Source organism: Cornus florida, unplaced genomic scaffold (genome assembly GCF_030987335.1).
Source record: "Cornus florida cultivar Cherokee Brave unplaced genomic scaffold, ASM3098733v1 CherokeeBrave_3.0.0_Hap2_Chr11, whole genome shotgun sequence".
NCBI classification, from domain to species: domain Eukaryota; kingdom Viridiplantae; phylum Streptophyta; class Magnoliopsida; order Cornales; family Cornaceae; genus Cornus; species Cornus florida.
Genome location: NW_026775581.1, coordinates 105484833 through 105503551, shown reverse-complemented (window position 1 = coordinate 105503551; position 18719 = coordinate 105484833). Strand labels below are relative to the sequence as shown.

The following is an 18719-nucleotide window of genomic DNA, read 5'->3' as shown; positions in this document are numbered from 1 at the left end:
CACATACAGATAGATATACATATATATATATATATATATTTCCAAAAACCTTATTACTTCTCTCCCAAGTATACATATATATGATCACATACAGATAGATACACACACACACACATATATATTTCCATAAACCTTCTTACTTCTCTTCCAAGTACTTGTACTAAATTTATCACCGCCTTAGCCCTCTTTTGCTTAATCCTAATAGCAGTCTACTTCCTAACCTAGCTATTTCTATATATAAACAGACTTACCAGCGCCTCAGCCCTCTTAATCCCTCTTTTATCAGCGGCGCCTCGGCCCTTTTTTTCTTAATCCTAATTGCACAAATATGTTGTCCATGCCTCTAGGATTTCGGTTCGCCCCCGCAAAAGAACAACTCCTCACCCACTTTCTCAGAAGAAAAGTGAAGCAAGAGTCGTTGCCTTGCCCGGTGTAATTTTGGAGCGTGATGTTTATGGCGAAGCACCGTGGAATATATTAATGGTGGCAGATCTATGGCATTCATTGAAGACCAAGGAATTTGTTATCTACATCTTCACCAAGTTGAAGAAATGTGGTGGCGAGAAGAAGAGAATTGTTCGGAGAGCCGGATGTGGGACATGGGATGGCCAAAACAAGCTTGAGGAAATTTATAATGAACAAAAACCGCTTATTGATTTCAAGAAGATGTTGACATTTGAAGTAGATGTCAAGAAAGATGAGTGGTCGATCACGTCAAGAGGTCATTGGATTATGCATGAGTATTCGCTAGCGATGTTAGTTTGGATGGGCTAGAAGAAGGTACTGATCATCAAGATTATGTTGTTTGCAAGATCAAAAGAGATGATTCTAAATATCTAAGGAGAGTACCAAAGCATGTTCGTGAGGTATCCAAAGAAGAAAACCTTAGTCGAAAGAAGAAGAAGAAGATGGGATGTGATCATGATGAGGCCTCTACAAGTACTCCACAAAAGACTCTGACTCTAAAGGATCATCATAAGTTGCTTCCAACGCCGCCGTGTTCATCATTTGATGATGCAATTACTACTACAATGTCTTCCGATTTTCAGCCTCTACCAGCATAGTATGATGAGACTGCAAGACTCTTTGATCTGCCTAACATCATAATCAACTCTTGTGGTACTTGTTCGTTGAATTAAATATTTCCTTTGTTTCAACTTTATCATGGTAGTTCTATATAAAGGAAATATTTAATCCGAGTCTTCTGCTGCTATTGTAAAAGAAGAGTTCATTAATGTGATGTTGGGTAGATCATCAAACACTAGTCCTGCATGAGTCTCATCATCATCATGTGGTAGCAGCGGCTGAATATTGGAGGTTGTAGTAGTAGTTGCATCAAAGTTGTCAAAAAATGAGTTTATCTACTGCAGGCCTTGTATTGTACCACAGGAGTTTATTGTGATGTTGGGCAGATCAAAGAGTCTTGCAGTCTCATCATAATATGCTGGCAGAGGCTGAAAATCGAAAGATGTTATAGTCAAATGATGAACACAGCGGCATTGGAAGTAACTCATTATGATCCTTTAGAGTCAGAGTCTTTTGTGGAGTACTTGTAGAGGCGGCATCATTATTGATCATACCCCATCTTCTTCTTCTTCCTCCTCCAACTATCTTCTTTGGATACCTCACGAACATGCTTTGGTGCTCTCCTCACATATTTAGAATCATCTCTTTTGATCTTGCAAACAACATAATCTTGATGATCAGTACCTTCTTCTAGCCCATCCAAACTCACACTACCCAACAAATACTCATGCATAATCCAATGACCTCTTGGTATGATCGACCACTCACCTTTCTTGACATCTATTTCAAAAGCCAACATCTTCTTGAAACCAATAAGCTGTTTCTGTCCTTTATAAATTTCCTCAGGCTTGTTTTGGCCATCCTATGTCCCACATCCGTCTTTCCGAACAATTCTCTTCTTCTCGCCGCCAATTTTCTTTAACTTGGTGAAGACGTAGATAACAAATTCCTTGGTCTTCAATGAATGCCATGGATTTGCTGCCATTAATATATTCCACGACGCTTCGATATAAACATCACGCTCCAAAATTACACCCTAGCAAGGCAATGATTCTTGCTTCACTTTTCTTCTGAGAAAGTGGGCGAGAAGTTCTTCCGTGGGGGCGAATTGAAATCCTAGAGGCATGGATAACATATTTGTGCTATTAGGATTAAGAGGGTTGAGGTGCTGATAAAAGAGGGATTAAAAGGGCTGAGGCGCTGATAAGTATGTTTATATATAGAAATAGTTATGTTTAAGAAGTAGACTGCTATTAGGATTAAGCAAAGAGGGCTAATGCGGTGATAAATTTAGTATAGTTACTTGGGAGAGAAGTAAAAAGGTTTATGGAAATATATATATATATATATATATATGTATGTATATATATATATATATATGTATGTATGTATGTATAGCTATCTGTTTGTGATCTTATATATGTATACTTGGGAGAGAAATAAGAAGGTTTGTGGAAATATATGTATATGTATATCTATCTGTATGTGATCATATACGCGTATATCTATTTTTTCACTTCTTTTTTCCACATGTATATTAAGTCATGAACTTAAATATGTTACCTTTCAAAAAAATAATAACTTAATTAGAATGTAGTGACTTGGGAGGAAAGGAAATTAAGATCCAATGACAAAATCCATGTTACAAATTAACGTACTCATAGTTGCACTTTCTATTTGGTTCCTATGAGAAGGATCTTTTAGAATTTTAAATAGACCGTGATGGAGATGGGTACATGAGGAAGTATAATTAAAAGAGTGATGAAAAATTCACATTAAACAGTCTAGGAAATGTGACGTTTAGTGGTTTAAGCACTTCCTGCTTGTTGGATAGTGGTTTTACATATTAGCAACTGACAAGTAGGAGAGGATGGTGGGGGGAGCTATTGACGTCATATATAAATTAATTCCATTTTGTTAACGACCAATGGTTGCAGACAATTTTAAACCTTCACCAATGGGATTTTAGTTAGAATAAAAATGTACTCTCAGCGAATTCATGCTAACATCTGTAGACAATTTTTACTTAACATGTTTTTTTAATCAGTTCAGTAATATATTCCAGTAACTAATCTCAGCGAATTCATGCTAACATCTGTAGACAATTTTTACTTAACATGTTTTTTTAATCAGTTCAGTAATATATTCCAATAACTAATAGTTGAAGCTTATAGGTAGTTTTATTTTTTTAAGGTTAAGGTGTGCAATGAAAATGATTTTTGGCAAGAAGAATGGCCTCTCTCTTTAAATCATGAGCCTCCAGCCTTAGTGGTAAGGCCATATATAGTCTCACAATCTCTTACCATTGGTCAGTGGGCAAATGCAGCTCATTTCTATATATTACTCGGAACCTGCGCACATCAATTAATTTGCTGATTAAACACTAAGGAATCTTCCTCCACAGCTTGCACCTTGTGTAACAAGAACATGGAGTTACATTGTCGTCTCTTCTTTTATTGTCCATACTCTCTCTTAATCTGGGAATACTTTGCCCAAAAATTGAACTATCATTATTTTTTGTCATGGCCTCACTTGATTACCGGAACTACCATTATTTTTTGGGAAATGTTTCTCCTATCAATAATCTTCTGCTGCAATGAATTAACTTTCTGAGTTTAATGTGAGAATTTTCTGCTATAAAACTTTTGGTAGATCTTGAGATTGAACAACCTTGATTGATCCTGGTACTCTTCAAGAAGCCTTTGTGAACCAGACTTGTGATCTGATTGGTGTTGACCTTCATATTCATAAAGCATGTTTCTTGTGCAAACTCTGACTTTTTGTTCTGAAACATGTTTTCTTTGATCTTGTGAGAGAAAACTATCTTCACCAGGCTCTGAATGAGATTTACTACCCAACTTAGTGCTCCATATAGGTCTTCTAGGCTTGAGATTCAGTGTGTAGTAGACAACAAGGGATAATGAGAATGCAGTAGAGAGATTTGCCTTAGCACAATTAGAGAAACTATTCTGAGATCTCTGTAGCTTTAACTCAGTGTCATTATTTAGAGTTTTCTGAGAACAATCTCCTCCATTTACATCAAATTCAGATACTAGAAACATCTTCCCAACTTTATCTTCTTCAGTGTGATTTGACTTGTCATAACCATAATTAGTATGATTCTATGACACTGGTGAATCTGTGTTGTATGTCTGCATGCATTGTCCCAAGAAAGTCCCAAACATCTTTAGCTGATTTGCAGTCTTTGACTTTGATAAGCTCTTGCTGTTGTAGACAACTAGTTAGAGCTTGTCTTGCTTAACATCACTTGTCATAGTCGTATTGTCATAAGAGTAGAAGTTATTACTTTGAAGTACCATTGAATTTTTTGTAGCAGCGACTCACACATCATAGGAGTGTGACATTAGATAAGCTTCCATTATTGAACCTAGGAGCCTCATCAATACATGACCTTCCATTTTGTTCCAAGATCTTTTCTGCAGGCTTGTAAAGGCCTTGGCTGTGCAAACCAAGGCTCTGATACCAATTGTTAGACCAAGATGGGGGGTGAATTGGTCTAAGTGTAAAACTCTTCCTTGTTTAACTTAAGTACAAGCATGATGAACATAAGAGATATCAACCAAACCACATGAACACAAGGTATACAAGGAAACCCTCTTAATAGGGAAAAACCTTGGTTCTTGGCCTCAGCTAATAATAAGTTCCACTAGTTGTATGCAAGTAGTTACACACTCAACTATCTCTCTCTCTGTATACACCTTGTACTAGTAAAGACACTAGTTTTCACAGCCTCTACACGCACACTAGCTCAACATAGTGCACTCATGCACTCCCCCTGTCCTAAGCACCCTTGCTTGGACTCAATGAGCTCTCACAGCTCTCTCAACAAAAGAATGAAGGTGTCAACACACCAATTACAAAATACTTAAGCTGTTACACAATATAAGAATGGATACACAACCTTAAGTATACACAATACAAGAAACCCTAGTTTACACTTCTCTGCAATCAATAGGATAGAACTGTCAAATCACAATGCAGCTTCACTTGATGAACAAACTAGGTTTCCAAAGCCTTGTCACAGCCAAATACACTTGCTTAAATGGAGTACACAGTTAGATAAGCAAGGTAACTCAAGAACAGCTCCCAATAGGCTTAAACCCTAAATTTAAGGGTAAAAGGGTCACTTCACAATGCAGCTCCAAGAATGATCTACAATTGCCTTCCACAACTCTATATAGCTAAGATACACTTGTTTAAGAGATAAACTCAGTGAAGCCAACAAGATATAGCAATGTAAGAACACAACAATCTTATAATCTTCAAAGCCCTAATTTTAGCCTCTCAAGGGTAAAATTGGAATTTCACCTGAACCTGAAGTTAAACCTTGTTTCCACAACCTTGATAACTCAATACATACTTGCTCAACAGGTTGAAACAGTGGATGGAGCAAGATAAAATAATCTCAGTTCACAATAGGCTTGAAACACATTAAACCCCAGCTTTCAAGCTCTTCAAGGGCAAATCTGTCAAAACACAAGAAACATATGCTAATATAGGTTCTCACAGCTTCACACAATCATTTTACTCTTGCACAGATGATGTTCTCAATTAACTCAGCAAGGATGGAACAATGTACCATAAAACTATAACCAAAAATAACTCTCCGCAGGTTACGTTTTGCAGCGTAAAGCCTCTGATCCGAGGGTATAAAAGTAATTCTGTGGTGTCTCAGGCCTAAACAATGCTCTAATAATCTTGAATCATCATTACACAAATGCTCAGATAATCATTATAATGATTCAAACATGATATCTCAGGCTTAGTTCCCATAACACAGAGATTAGGCTTAAAACCCTAGTTTATGAGGTTCACTATACCAGAACTTGAATGGGCCACTTTATTGGCCAAGTCTCAGCTTGATTAGCTTCAAATCAACAATGTATTCATGCTCAGATGGTATACATGATGTTCACAGCATGAATTCAACATGTTATACATATTTCAGTTGTATTTGCACCAGAACTTAGGTTAGAGACTTGTAAAACAAATGCAGCTAGGATATGAAGATAAACTTGATTTCTGCAAATGTAAATAGATGAAACAAACTTGCCTCAACCTTTACTTGGCACTAGAAATGAACCAAACCAGAGTTGCCCTTTCAATCCAGAATTCTGCACCAGAAAATCAGCTGCAACTGTCCCCTTCTTGATCTTCATATGAAGCACTCATGATAGATGATTTCTGGGATTAATTTTGGTTCTCTAGGTTAATTAAAATCCCAGAAATACTTGAGACCTTTTTCATTCGAGAGGAGCTTACAAGCTTGCTCAGAAATGCTCTCAAGGGCTCACATTAAGCTCTCTGGCTGCTGTAGCTATAAAGACTATATATAGTGGTCTATCATACCAATGACACAGCCCAAGAATTGTGGATAAGTGTAATGACGTCCTCCAATCTTTTGAGAGGAAATACCCTGACAATTTCAGTGATGATGAGACCACAATACCCTTGTTTCAGCTCACTAGGTTGTCCACAAGTGCACACATCTTTTGACAGCTCATTATGAATGTGTATATCCACACATATCCAGCATTGAGGCCTAAGAAATGTACAATTATGTAATCATTCTTACACAAGGACAACTTAACACGTGTCATCACACAATAGCTCCATGCAGAATTACCATGACAGTTCCCAAACCCTCGTTTAAATGGTAGTTCTCACACAATAGCACCCTCGTTTTTTTTTTTTTTTTTTAATAATAAATAAATATCTTAGATAAAATAATTTAAGTGGAGTAAAATTTAAGCAAAATAACTTATGAATAAAAAGGTCTCAAATAATGATTCAGTAACACAATTTAAATAATAACTCATGCCATGAATCAAGAGTTAGGCAAGACTGAAAGCCTAGCTATAAGTGCTTAGTATTAGTCCTGTCCACGCAAGGGTGCTGGGAGAATACTGGAGACATTCTTAATCTTTATTTTATACGAGGTGGCTGCTCCATGACGCATAATCACGCTTGTCAGCCAATATTTCCTTGCCTAATCAAACCCCAAACTATAAGGCCTTTCTCACATCTTTTTTATACACTTGAAGCACAAACTTCCAATCAATATTTAGCCACAAAATCAATAAGAAACAGTCCCCAAAGGATAATTTACAGCTGCACTATGTTAATTTGGCAGTAAAGCTAGTATGAAATGTTCTTCACACTTGTATTAAATCAATTCTATCTAGAATAACTATCCCCAATGAAAAAGGCTACCTTTGAAGCAACAAAGATGGTCAATAAATATCATGAATGGGGAAAGACCGAAAGAACCACCAAGAACAAGATGAGAGGATGAAAAAATTATCCCACATAAATGTCGTTTCTTTGGAAAAGTCGCACACTATTGTAAATTCTATAAATCCCAAAAGCCAGAGAAAATCAAAAGAAGGTCAATAGGTGAATTGGTAAGAGTAAATTGAATTCCATGCGAACCTCTCATCATAGGGCCCGAAAGCTAATTTTCAAATTGCCATAAAGACCGTTTTATACAGGGCTTTAAAATGGTTCTTTGAACACAACTTTGCCTGCCATGTCAATTAATATGACCTCTCACTTGCTGTGGATAGACACATTAAATGTAGGTCATTTTGTTCTCATCCACATGAGTGGCGCACAAGCAAGGGGAAACATAGAGGCACTAGACCACTACTGCCATGTCTCACCATGATAGCCATCTACACAAGGCACCTCCATAGCCTTCTCCACAACCTTTGCTGGATGGCTTCCATGAGGCCAAACGCCACTGTACATATGGAAGGATGACTCTGATACTTGGTCTATGACTAATCTAAGCAACCTAAGAATGTTCAGCATTAATCCTTTTGCAAGGCCATCATATGTGGTGTCTTGACTTCAAACTACGATGGCAAGGGCAATACCAAGGTGCACCTGTGTTTTTGAAATTGTGACTTCTATCATCCATTGTATTTTCCGTTTTTAACCATTATGTGCATCCATTACCTTCAGTCCCCCATAAAGCCACCTCCAAATCCATGCACCCTGTGTCTGCCTAGGTCAGGGACAAAGACCAGGGAGTCCCTGAGCTCAAAGCATAGTTGTGGTTACATTGCGATCCTAGCAACTGTGATGAGTTCCTAAGACCACTTCTTAAGTAATCAAAATTCATTTTTCTTATTCAGCAGTGCCATGTGGTTTGCCTCAGATATGTGACACCAAGAGAGAACACTAGCATGATAGCTAGAAATTTAAATCCCTTAATTTTTATTTATGGGATATTAAGAGAAGCCTACTGAAACAAGAGAAGCTGCTAGAGCACAATGGCTGATGAAGATCCACTAACCTGTTAGGATTAGATCTTCGTTTGTGCACTCTAAACTTTTCTTACCAACAAGACAGATTACAGAAGAACCAAAAAATCCATTCCCTCCAAACTTTCCCTTTGCCAAGTTTTCATCCCCATGAATAACTGAAAGACTCGCTCTTTTTTCCTTAAACAAGTTGATTGCTTTGATTTCGTCCTGAAGGATAAGCATCTTTAACACCATTGTGTGTCGGTTGTCAAAGCACTGCAATCTTTGATTTTCCTAACAGTTACAGGAAGCCATGCCTGGAGCCCTTTATCCCTTTATCCTATGGGCTACGGGTTCCTACACTCAACCTTGAAGACGACACACAATAAAAGCAAAAGCTTATAAATAATTCTCCTAGACCAAGTCTGAATTAATAGTCTCCTAGAAGTTTGTTTGAACATAGAGGTATTTTTCTTCCTAGAGACGCAAGTGGCAAGCACATTCCATACCATATGACTGGATGAGTTCCCTTCGTGCAAAATTATTTCCACCTATCCTTGTAAATTATAAAACAAAAATTCTACCATAGCTGTTTCTACACTAATGCTGAATTTCTTTTTATGTAATTAGAAGGATCATAAAATTTAACTCATTTTCTCCCTGAATGTGTCGTGTGTAAAACAAGGATTTAAACATTGATACAGGAGGTTAATTGTGTAACATTGATCTAGAATCTACCAGATTGGAAAATTGGAAATGGAACAAGCCAACCAAATGAAGAGAATCTACAAATATAGAAAGAATGGACAACTCATGGATGACAAGACATATACCTTATGGTGTGGAATGTAATGTTGCCAAGCATACCGCGCCTCCCCACTTAACAAGAGCATTGATCGAGGGGGAAGATAGATAGCCCTCCTTAAGAAACTTGAGCTATCATCAGAATTTTCCAAATTCTTGCTGGTACTTGAAGCAGGTTTTGAAGGACCTTCTGAATATTTCCTAAACTCCATAATGCAAGGTCCTGCGAGTGAAAGGCTGAAAATTGATCCCTCAAATGCTGAATGGGTGTCTATATGTGGGGATAAGCCCACCCCAGGCGGATATTCGTTAACCTGCAACATCATTATTGCAAAACTTTCAGTTTTGAAAACAAAACATCTATACATACGAAGACAAACTAAAATCATCCTTCATAAAACAAAGGAAATAAATTCCAAATATGGATAACAAGCAAGAGGTGATTTATAACAAATGGGGATATGAATACCACAACATGTATATGTATACGTGTGTGTGTGTTCATAAACATTATACAAATAAATTGTCATACATGCAAATATTATGATCTATGTTACATGGATCCTTCAAAAGTACATGAATCACCAGTATCTGGCAAATGATACTCAGACATGGATGTGGGATGTGTTTAACGCGTTTTGTTAGACGTGCACTTAGAAAGCATATCAAATAATTAAATTTTATTACATTATTGCTTCAAATGAGTGAAATACCGATGTTAAGTACTAGGCTATTTAGCAGTGTCCATTTATCCATCTATGTATCCTTGTGTTTGGACTTTGGAGATTCCACACCTCAGACGTTTAGACACATACCTGCACTCGACACATAACCGAATCCATATAACATAGATTATGATAAACCAAGATTTTAAATTGTGGTTGTTACTAGAAGACTCAACCGAGTTGTAACAAATTCAGTTGGAGTCATTCGCACTACAGACCACTATATCAGTGAGAAAAAATTCATAACGAACTCGGAAGGAATTTGGGAGAGACTAGGTGGGGCTCTGATGGTACTCGACTGAGTCGGCTTAGTAGTGGCCGTTATTATGCCATTAGGGGAGTCAGCAGTCCAGTCCTTAGTATGTTTCTATTGTCAATAACAACTTAAAATACAATGTAGAGATTGTTACCATAATAGATCACCTTTAAATATCAAACAAAATCCAGTAAAAAAAAAAAAAACACAATAAACTTACAAGGGCCTTGTGGCCTAGTGATATCTCCTCTACCTCCCAAAGTTGATGGTGAGGGTTCGAGTCCCCAAAGGGGTAAAGTAAGTGTGTGTGTTTTTCTAGCCAATGAAAAAAAAAGAAAGAATATATAGTTAAAACTTTCGTATCACCTTGGTTAGGGCACAGTGTACAATATTGAAAAAAATTCACAACCATGATATTTGATACCATTACATGATGGTTACATCCCTCCCTTACTCTGCAACCCATTGGCAGCCAGGTCGATTGCCACTCCCGCAATTCAAAAACTTGTGATAAAGAATCATTTTCATGAATTTCTAAAATGCCCCAAGTTTCTAACTTAATATGTCTAAATTTACATAAGAAAACTAAGAATCGTACATGGAAATGGATCTCATCTTAAAATTACACACTATGATATCCCAATCTTCTTCATTTAAAATGGACCATGTTAGTTGAAACCCTAGCTATATTTTGAAAACGACCATACATCATTACTATACCACAAATGTCACCTCTTGTTGCTGAAAAGACATGTTGTAAACATCTTGTAGTATCCAAAAAGTGTCAGATTCATGTTCAAATTAGGACAATTGTTTCCAAATTAGAAATACGTTTAAGATGTAGTAGGAGAATCAATATCCTATATGGACAAGCCAGCATAATACAATATGGCTCTTTTGGAAAAATTATCTATGCTTCCTAGACCATCCATTTGTGTTCAAGTTTTAATACATCCTTCATATAAAGGAAACCCTCTCCAATCCAATAGAACTTACAAGGCCAAACTTATCAGATTACAGAAAACATCACAAAAATTTTAAGACTACAGAAGCATGTCAATACGTACCGTCAGTTGATCCAAAATCATATTTGCAGCACCATCAAGGTCAGGAAACAATGAAACTCTTTCAAGTATGGAAGAAACAAATGATGGAAGTTCACCCAACTTCCTTTTTGTATCAACATTTCTCGTCTGTACCATAAAAGGGGAAGAAAACAGACCAAGGCTTAGTCAGTCTTAAGTGTACTTACATTTATTAATCATTGTAGTGCAAGAAACAATAAAAATCATAAGACCAGACAATAGTCCATAAGGTATAAAACGTCAATGAAAAGGATATACGATGAGAAACATTAGTATCTATGGATATATGATAACCAATACCAATGAATCTATGAAAAGAAAATAGATATTTGAAAAGTATGTTTTGTTGAGGGTTAAAAAATAATGTTTCTTTTAGTAAATAAAGTCTCCCACCCAATACATGATATATTTCCAAAATTCTCATCCTCAGTGGCTAAAAGATATCATCCATACTGCCATACCCTATGGTGCAAAATTGGGAAACCAGAAGATAAAAACAAAGGCAAAATCCAAGGTAAAAAAGAAGAAGCAATTAAGCAGGACAACTAATTCATTATAAGATGATAAAAAATTTTAAAACTTATTCCCCCCCTTTTGGATTAGTCACTAAGAATTGTAAAACGAAGACCATATTCAAAATTTCAAATTAAATCCGTCAAAGATATGCACTAAACAAATTTCTTGACAGTGGCTGGCAAGTGAACTCAGTGCTAACATATTGAAGATATGTCCAAGAAATGATTTACAACTAAGTAAACAGAAATGTGTGTGACAAAAAAAAAAAAAGAAAAAAAAAAAGAAGTGTGGGGCATTATAACTTAATATAGTTTCTGGCATACTATAGAAAAGTTCGAGTGAAAGCAAACTCCTAAAATTTGCTCTTTTGTATAAATTACAAGCAGTTTTGTCCCATCATAAAGAAAAAAATAATAAAAGGAAAAAAAGCATCTATGACAATTGATAAATTATTGTTGAAATGATTTATATATATATATATATATATATATATATAAGTAAAGATAAATTATTGTTGAAATAATGGAAGTGGCAGTAGACTAGTTCTTCACTATCTCATAACTTACTTCATAGCTAAACTCATACCCATAATGCTGAACTCTTCTCTTTGAAAGACTCTTCCAAGGCCTCTCATCAACTGCAGCAAGCAGTTCCTGAAAATTTTCAACAAAGTAATACATATATGGATTGACAAAAATAGCTTCTGGCAGCAGTATCTAACACATTAAGACCATTAAATGAAGAAGAGAAAACAAAGCAACAGTATAAACATTTCTCCAACAGACAAAAGTTCCTTACCTCCTCTTCTTTAGCAGTGACAAAGTCATGCAACAAATAAACTCCTGGAATGTTCAATTCTGAAGCAACCAAAGATACTGGAACTAAGTGATTGACCTGAACTCAAATAGACATGCAAGTTTATTTTGAGGACAACAAGCACATACACTAACAAACTAAATGTCTAATCAAATTCAATTAACAAATTATGAGTCCCACAAACACAATTACTTTTATTTTTCTAAACAGACAACAATTTGTTAGTATGGATCATGTAATACGTTGCCTATGCAATTCAAAACATAAAGATTGCTATGAATGTACAAGAGTTTCACACAATTTAAAACACATATTAAAAAGCTTATTTAGTTTGAAAACCAAAACATAAAAGATATAGAAATATGGTTTCACTTTCGAATTTGAATCACCCTAGAAATGAAATTAATTTATGAAATACTATTTAGTTTAAAACCATGTATTTTGGCACAAATTGTTGTTAAATCTTTTTTTACGGCCTTAACTAGTATGCTTATGGTGATAATCACTACAACTAGATGGTCAAGCTTTGTAAAACATAGCACAATTAGACTCAAACAGATCTCAATTCTAACACTAACAGTACCTTCTATTTCAAGAATCCATTTGATTAATGATGATTCTGTCCATGATATCTCAGTAAAAAAGTTAAAAAAGAGTTCATCCATCACATAGTTAAATCCCACTACACAAACAAGGAATATGCCTAAGACATGTCAACTGACAATGAGGCTAATTGTTTGAGGTCCGTATCTCCATATATAATGCTTAAAATTTAAGCACTGTATCCCAGAGTTGAGGTTAATCTGATATATAAATGTGCAGTTATATGAGATCCAAACTGACCCTAGAAGAGCTAATAAAGCCAAAGGTTACTGAAAGATGTCAGAGGTACTACATGTTTAGTACATGGCAATGTGATTGAAGTACTGAATACCATATGTGTAAATAACGGCCGTTAAGAACAGGACATGGATTAATGATGATTCTGTCCATGATATCTCAGTAAAAAAGTTAACAAAGAGTTCATCCATCACATAGTTAAATCCCACTACACAAACAACAAATATGCCTAAGACATGTCAACTGACATGAGGCTAATTGTTTGATGTCCGTATCTTCATATATAATGCTTAAAATTTAAGCACTGTATCCCAGAGTTGAGGTTAATCTGATATATAAATGTGCAATTATATGAGATCCAAATTGACCCTAGAAGAGCTAATAAAGCCAAAGGTTACTGAAAGGTCTCAGAGTTACTACATGTTTAGTACCTGGCAATGTGGTTGAAGTACTGAATACCGTATGTGCAAATAACGGCCGTTAAGATCAGGACATGGATGTCCATCTAATGCGTTTAAGGCTTCCTGAGCAGAACTCTCTTCAGAATAAGATATAATGACACGAGTGCCAGTTTCATCAGCTTCATAGACTCCTTTTACTTCTCCGTAGGTGCTGAACACTGACGCAATAGTGTCAAAAGAAAGTCCCACAGCTGGCCCGCAGTTGGCCACATAAAGGTTAGGGCTTGACTCACCATCTTCTTCCTTGGGACGTGTAAATCTTGGCAAACCCATTAATGTAATCTATTTTAGTTAGCAAAAGGAACTTGTGATTCACTTCTCCTCTTAGCACAAATGAATTATTTAAGCTCTACAAAAGAAGCATTGTTCAAGAATAAAACAGTAGATAAAATAAACCACAATCAAAACAAACCAGATTTAGCCCAAATTTCAATTATATTCAAATGCAACAACAACAACAACCAAGCCTTTTCCCAATTATTTGGTGTCAGCTACAAGAACCCATGTATCCATTCCGCTTATGATATTCAAATGTCCCTATCAAAAGCATGTTAACATTGCCTGGGTGTCCCCTACTTATTGAGTACTGTGTTCTATTTAGCATTTAAAGGAAGAAAGCAATCATCCCAAATGAAGCCACCAAATATATCATATGTAAGTCATCGCCATAGTTAGCTGTAGTTTTTAAACGAGACTGTGCCATTAAAGCTATGTAGTATTACTTGCAGCTATAATCACCTGTGTTCTCAGATGATATTATTCATTAGTGATACTGGATTTGTGTAGAGAAAGAAAACTAAGTAGAGAATACATTCAGGAACGAAGCCACCAAATATATCATACGTAAGTCATCACCATAGTTAGCCGTAGTTTTTAAAGGAGATTGTGCCATTAAAGCTATGTAGTATTACTTGCAGCTATAATCACCTGTGTTCTCAGATGATATTATTCATTAGTGATACTGGATTTGTGTAGAGTAAGAAAACTAAGTAGAGAATACATTCAGGAAGAAAAAAAATCTACGTAGAGAACATAATGGAGAAGCTCAATTTCATGGGTCATCAAAACACATCCTAAAGTCAACTCAACAAAGCCTTTTTTTTCCAAGTTTTTCGCTAGTTGGATTCAGCTCCATGAATTATGTTTTATAATTCTGCAGAATAATTCTAACAAAAGTCCATTTAGAATAGGAAAAAAAAAAAAAAATCTAACAAAAGACTAATACAATTCCAAGAATTTAGCCTAAAGCAGTAAACTTTGTTGATGTTAATTTGGGTCATCAGAATTTTTATCTTATAAGTAAATGAGTGATCAAACGTTTGAAAACAAAACAATACCACCCACAAGAATATACAAATGAAGACACGAAATTATATAGTGTGTATATACACGCGCGGATGGACATACTTCCTAGTTCCTACCCTGAGCGCCACAAAAACAATTTGTGTACGGGTTTGGCATTTTGGTGTTTGTGTGTAGATATATATATATATATATATATATATCATCAAGAAATATATAACCCCAAATTCCCCAATACTTAAACAGATCTTGGGTGTAGAATTCACAATTTAGAAAGCTTGTGTGACAATACGGGAATGAGAGAGAGCTTACTAACGAAAGCTCTGAACCGGTTCCTAAAGCCTCCTCCGGCTGACGACTGGAGCACAATGCTGTACGGAGAAGAGAGAGAATGGGTCAGCCCTTCTTTGAATGCCCTAGCGAGAGATTTAGGTGGGCTGGCCCAATAGTGGGATTATAAAAATAAGGGTCCATAACCTTGCACCACTTATATTCATTATTATTCTTAAGTTGTATTTAGATAAGCGAAAGAAAATAGAAGGATGAGCTAGAGTCGGTTGATTGGATTAGATTCACATAATTTGGGTTGGGTAGGGTAATTAATACTTATTAGTAACACTATTAATTAGTATTAAATATTATTATGGTGAAATTTCGATAATAATTTACTAGACTTTTATTAGTTGATTGTACCAACAATATGGTACATATGTTGTATTGAATAATTTCTTCAGTGTTAAAAGAAATTCAAGTTTCAACCCAAAATCCAACCTGCAAAACAAAAAAAAAGTTGTCAAAACTCTTATCACAAAAACCAAATATGGTATCGGACTCCGTTCATATTGGGCCATCCAAATTCCACTCTAAATGCATATGGAAGAAATGAAATGATAATAAAGGCGCTCACTTTTCTAATTTTCTTCATAGAAGTGCATCGAAAGAAATAGATCCATCCAAATTCCTCTCTAAATGCATATGGAAGAAATGAAATGATAATGAAGCGCTCACTTTTCTAATTTTCTTCATAGAAGTGCACCGAAAGAAATAGATCGTGATAATAATAATAACATCCATGAGGCAGTTAGTCTTAGGGTACAGACTTATGGATATGATTACTTACCTGGATCGGAAGTGATAAGTGTTATTTATCGCATCCATTACAAAGTACTTGATACTATGTGTCCCAAGGCCATACGCAAAGACTCTAAAGGAGTAACAGCGTTATGGGATACTAACATGTACACATCAAATGTTGCCACAAAAAGGATGATTCCTTGGAGTGAGATAACATTTCCTGAACACTGGACGATTTCTAATGCCGTCCCAGCACAGCCAATTGCTAATCATAGCTTAGACTGTGTTATTCAGGATCAGGATGGTGATGTTTTTCTGAATTTCAGAAAATCCATCGATCTATCCAGATCGACATCATCTAAAGGAAGTCATCTTCCTTATCGTGTTTCTTGTCCTCCTTCTCGACATTCGATCTCGTCAGATTACCGTAAAGAAGGACTCCCTGAAGCAGTTGATTCCAAGCTCAAGCTGAAAGGAATACAACAATCTCCGAATCAAATTCCAAGAGGAGTTTACGAGAAAGCACCAATAGGTATGTCTCGTCGCCAATTTGGAATTGAATTCAGCCCAACTCCATCTGAAATGGGAATCGGAAATGAATCTGTCAAGGATCAGTTTGACGATCCCACAGACATTAATGACCCACATGAATATTAGTTTTAATGGATTTTGTCCCTGATAGAATTGCCATTAATGCTGAATTTCAACAGGATCAATATAAAGAATTCAGAAGTTGGTATTTCAAAAGTTTTGACCAAAATCAATTACAACTTTTCAAAACCCAATTTTATGAATTTGTCCAAGAACGCAAAATGGTTATACCTTTTGTTTCTTGGTTCTATATGACCAATCATTCTCTTATTAATATTAACATATTGGATGATTTTCTCAAACCATGGACCACATCTGACGATAAGGTTTTTCACTCTGTCCATCCTCCCCCTGACCATCTAATTCTCAAAAGAATTGACCCGGACAGTGGTTCTAAAGTGGAAACCAAGGCTTATAGCCAACCGAAAGTAATTGATCCAACTAGTACTGCTACTAGAAAGGACATTACTCACGTTTACAAACAGAACAATTATACCAATGTTTGCTTACAAACGATAGGGTCCCAGCTTGGGAGAATTGAAACGGGAATAGACACTGTATTAAATACAATTAATACTAAGTGTATTTCTGAAAAATCTTCTCCTCCAGAAGCTTCCTTATCCAAAGCATTGGTGAAACCTGCAATTGAAGTTCAAGGCTTCAATCTGACACATCCTAAGAAGAATGAATAATTTCTTACTCTTCTTACTCAGAAAATTCAAGGACTTAAAATTCAGACTTTATCCCATGATGAATCTGAAATTGGTTCTGATTCTGAGAATGTGTTACCTCATATTGAGGAAGTCCTTAAGGATCTTACTCAGCTCCCTGAGTTCAACAGAATTGTCTATGATAAGAATATCCACTCAAATACAGCCCCTGCTCCGAGTCGATATTATTATCCCAGACCCACACCTCAAGATATCTTGTATGAAGAAGATTATTTTCATACACAGAAATCTTTTCATGGCAAGACCATTTATGAATGGAACATAGATGGCAAATCTGATTATCAGATTTACGAGGTTATTCATCAAATCCTGATGTATGGCCAAGTTTGTAAAATCAACAACAATACTGACCCAACCATTGCTAAGTTTGTCGTTGCTGGTTTTACAGGAATCCTTAAAGGATGGTGGGATAATGTTCTCACTGACATTCAGAAAGCTGAAATCTTTTCTGCTACCAAGATTGTTAAAGATGAAGCTACTCAACAATCAGGCCCTGCTCCTGATGCGGTTTACACACTCATTACCACTATTATCCAACATTTTGTTGGCCCTGAAGGTGCTAATAGTGAACGGAGTCGTGAACTTCTACAAAATCTAAGATGTCCATCTTTAACTCATTTCCGGTGGTATAAAGATGTATTCTTGGCAAAGGTTCTCCAGCTCAATGATGCAAATCATGAGCACTGGAAAGCCAAATTTGTAGATGGTTTGCCAACCTTTTTTGCTGAAAGAATCAGGAAAAAGCTTAGAGATATGAATAATGGTATCTCTATTCCTTACAGAAACTATACCTATGGTGGATTAGTTAATATTGTAATCCAAGAAGGTCTAGCTCTCTGTAATGATCTGAAGTTACAATCCCAGTTAAAATCCCAAAGATTAACTGGTCGAAAGGAAGTAGGTGAATTTTGTGATCAATTTGCCTATCAGACTCCCTTATCTTATCCTAAACCTAGGAAAAGAAATAAGGTTGAAAAACCTTATAAAAGGAAGTATTCCAAAATAAAGAATTATTCAAAGGAAAAGGATAATTCTAGACAGCATACTAAGCCAAAAAGGAGATATACTCCTAAAGCAAAGGGTAAAGGAAAGCCCAAGGCTGAGGCTAAATGTTTCAAATGTGGGCGCATTGGCCACTATGCAAACAAATGCAGAACTAAGGAAAAGCTCAGTAGTCTTCACATAGAAGAGGAATTGAGACTTCAATTAAGTAAATTGTTA

General features: G+C 36.0%; 1 protein-coding gene across 7 annotated transcripts in view; it reads right to left on the bottom strand.

Annotated features, from left to right (window-relative positions):
• Window positions 1-15543, bottom strand: part of LOC132283511 (alkylated DNA repair protein ALKBH8 homolog) — a 30576-nt gene extending 15033 nt beyond the window's left edge. For 2 of the 7 annotated variants that reach the window (XM_059785460.1, XM_059785463.1), the window contains exons 1-6: window positions 15415-15543; window positions 13771-14149; window positions 12482-12577; window positions 12250-12336; window positions 11150-11275; window positions 9131-9415 (exon numbers count right to left, since the gene is read on the bottom strand). In XM_059785460.1, coding sequence (XP_059641443.1) covers window positions 9131-9415; window positions 11150-11275; window positions 12250-12336; window positions 12482-12577; window positions 13771-14073 — 897 coding nt within the window. In that variant the 5' untranslated portion in view covers window positions 14074-14149; window positions 15415-15543. The other 5 variants (XR_009472051.1, XM_059785464.1, XM_059785465.1 and 2 more) reach the window with 5 other exon arrangements.
• Between the last annotated feature and the right edge of the window lie 3176 nt (window positions 15544-18719).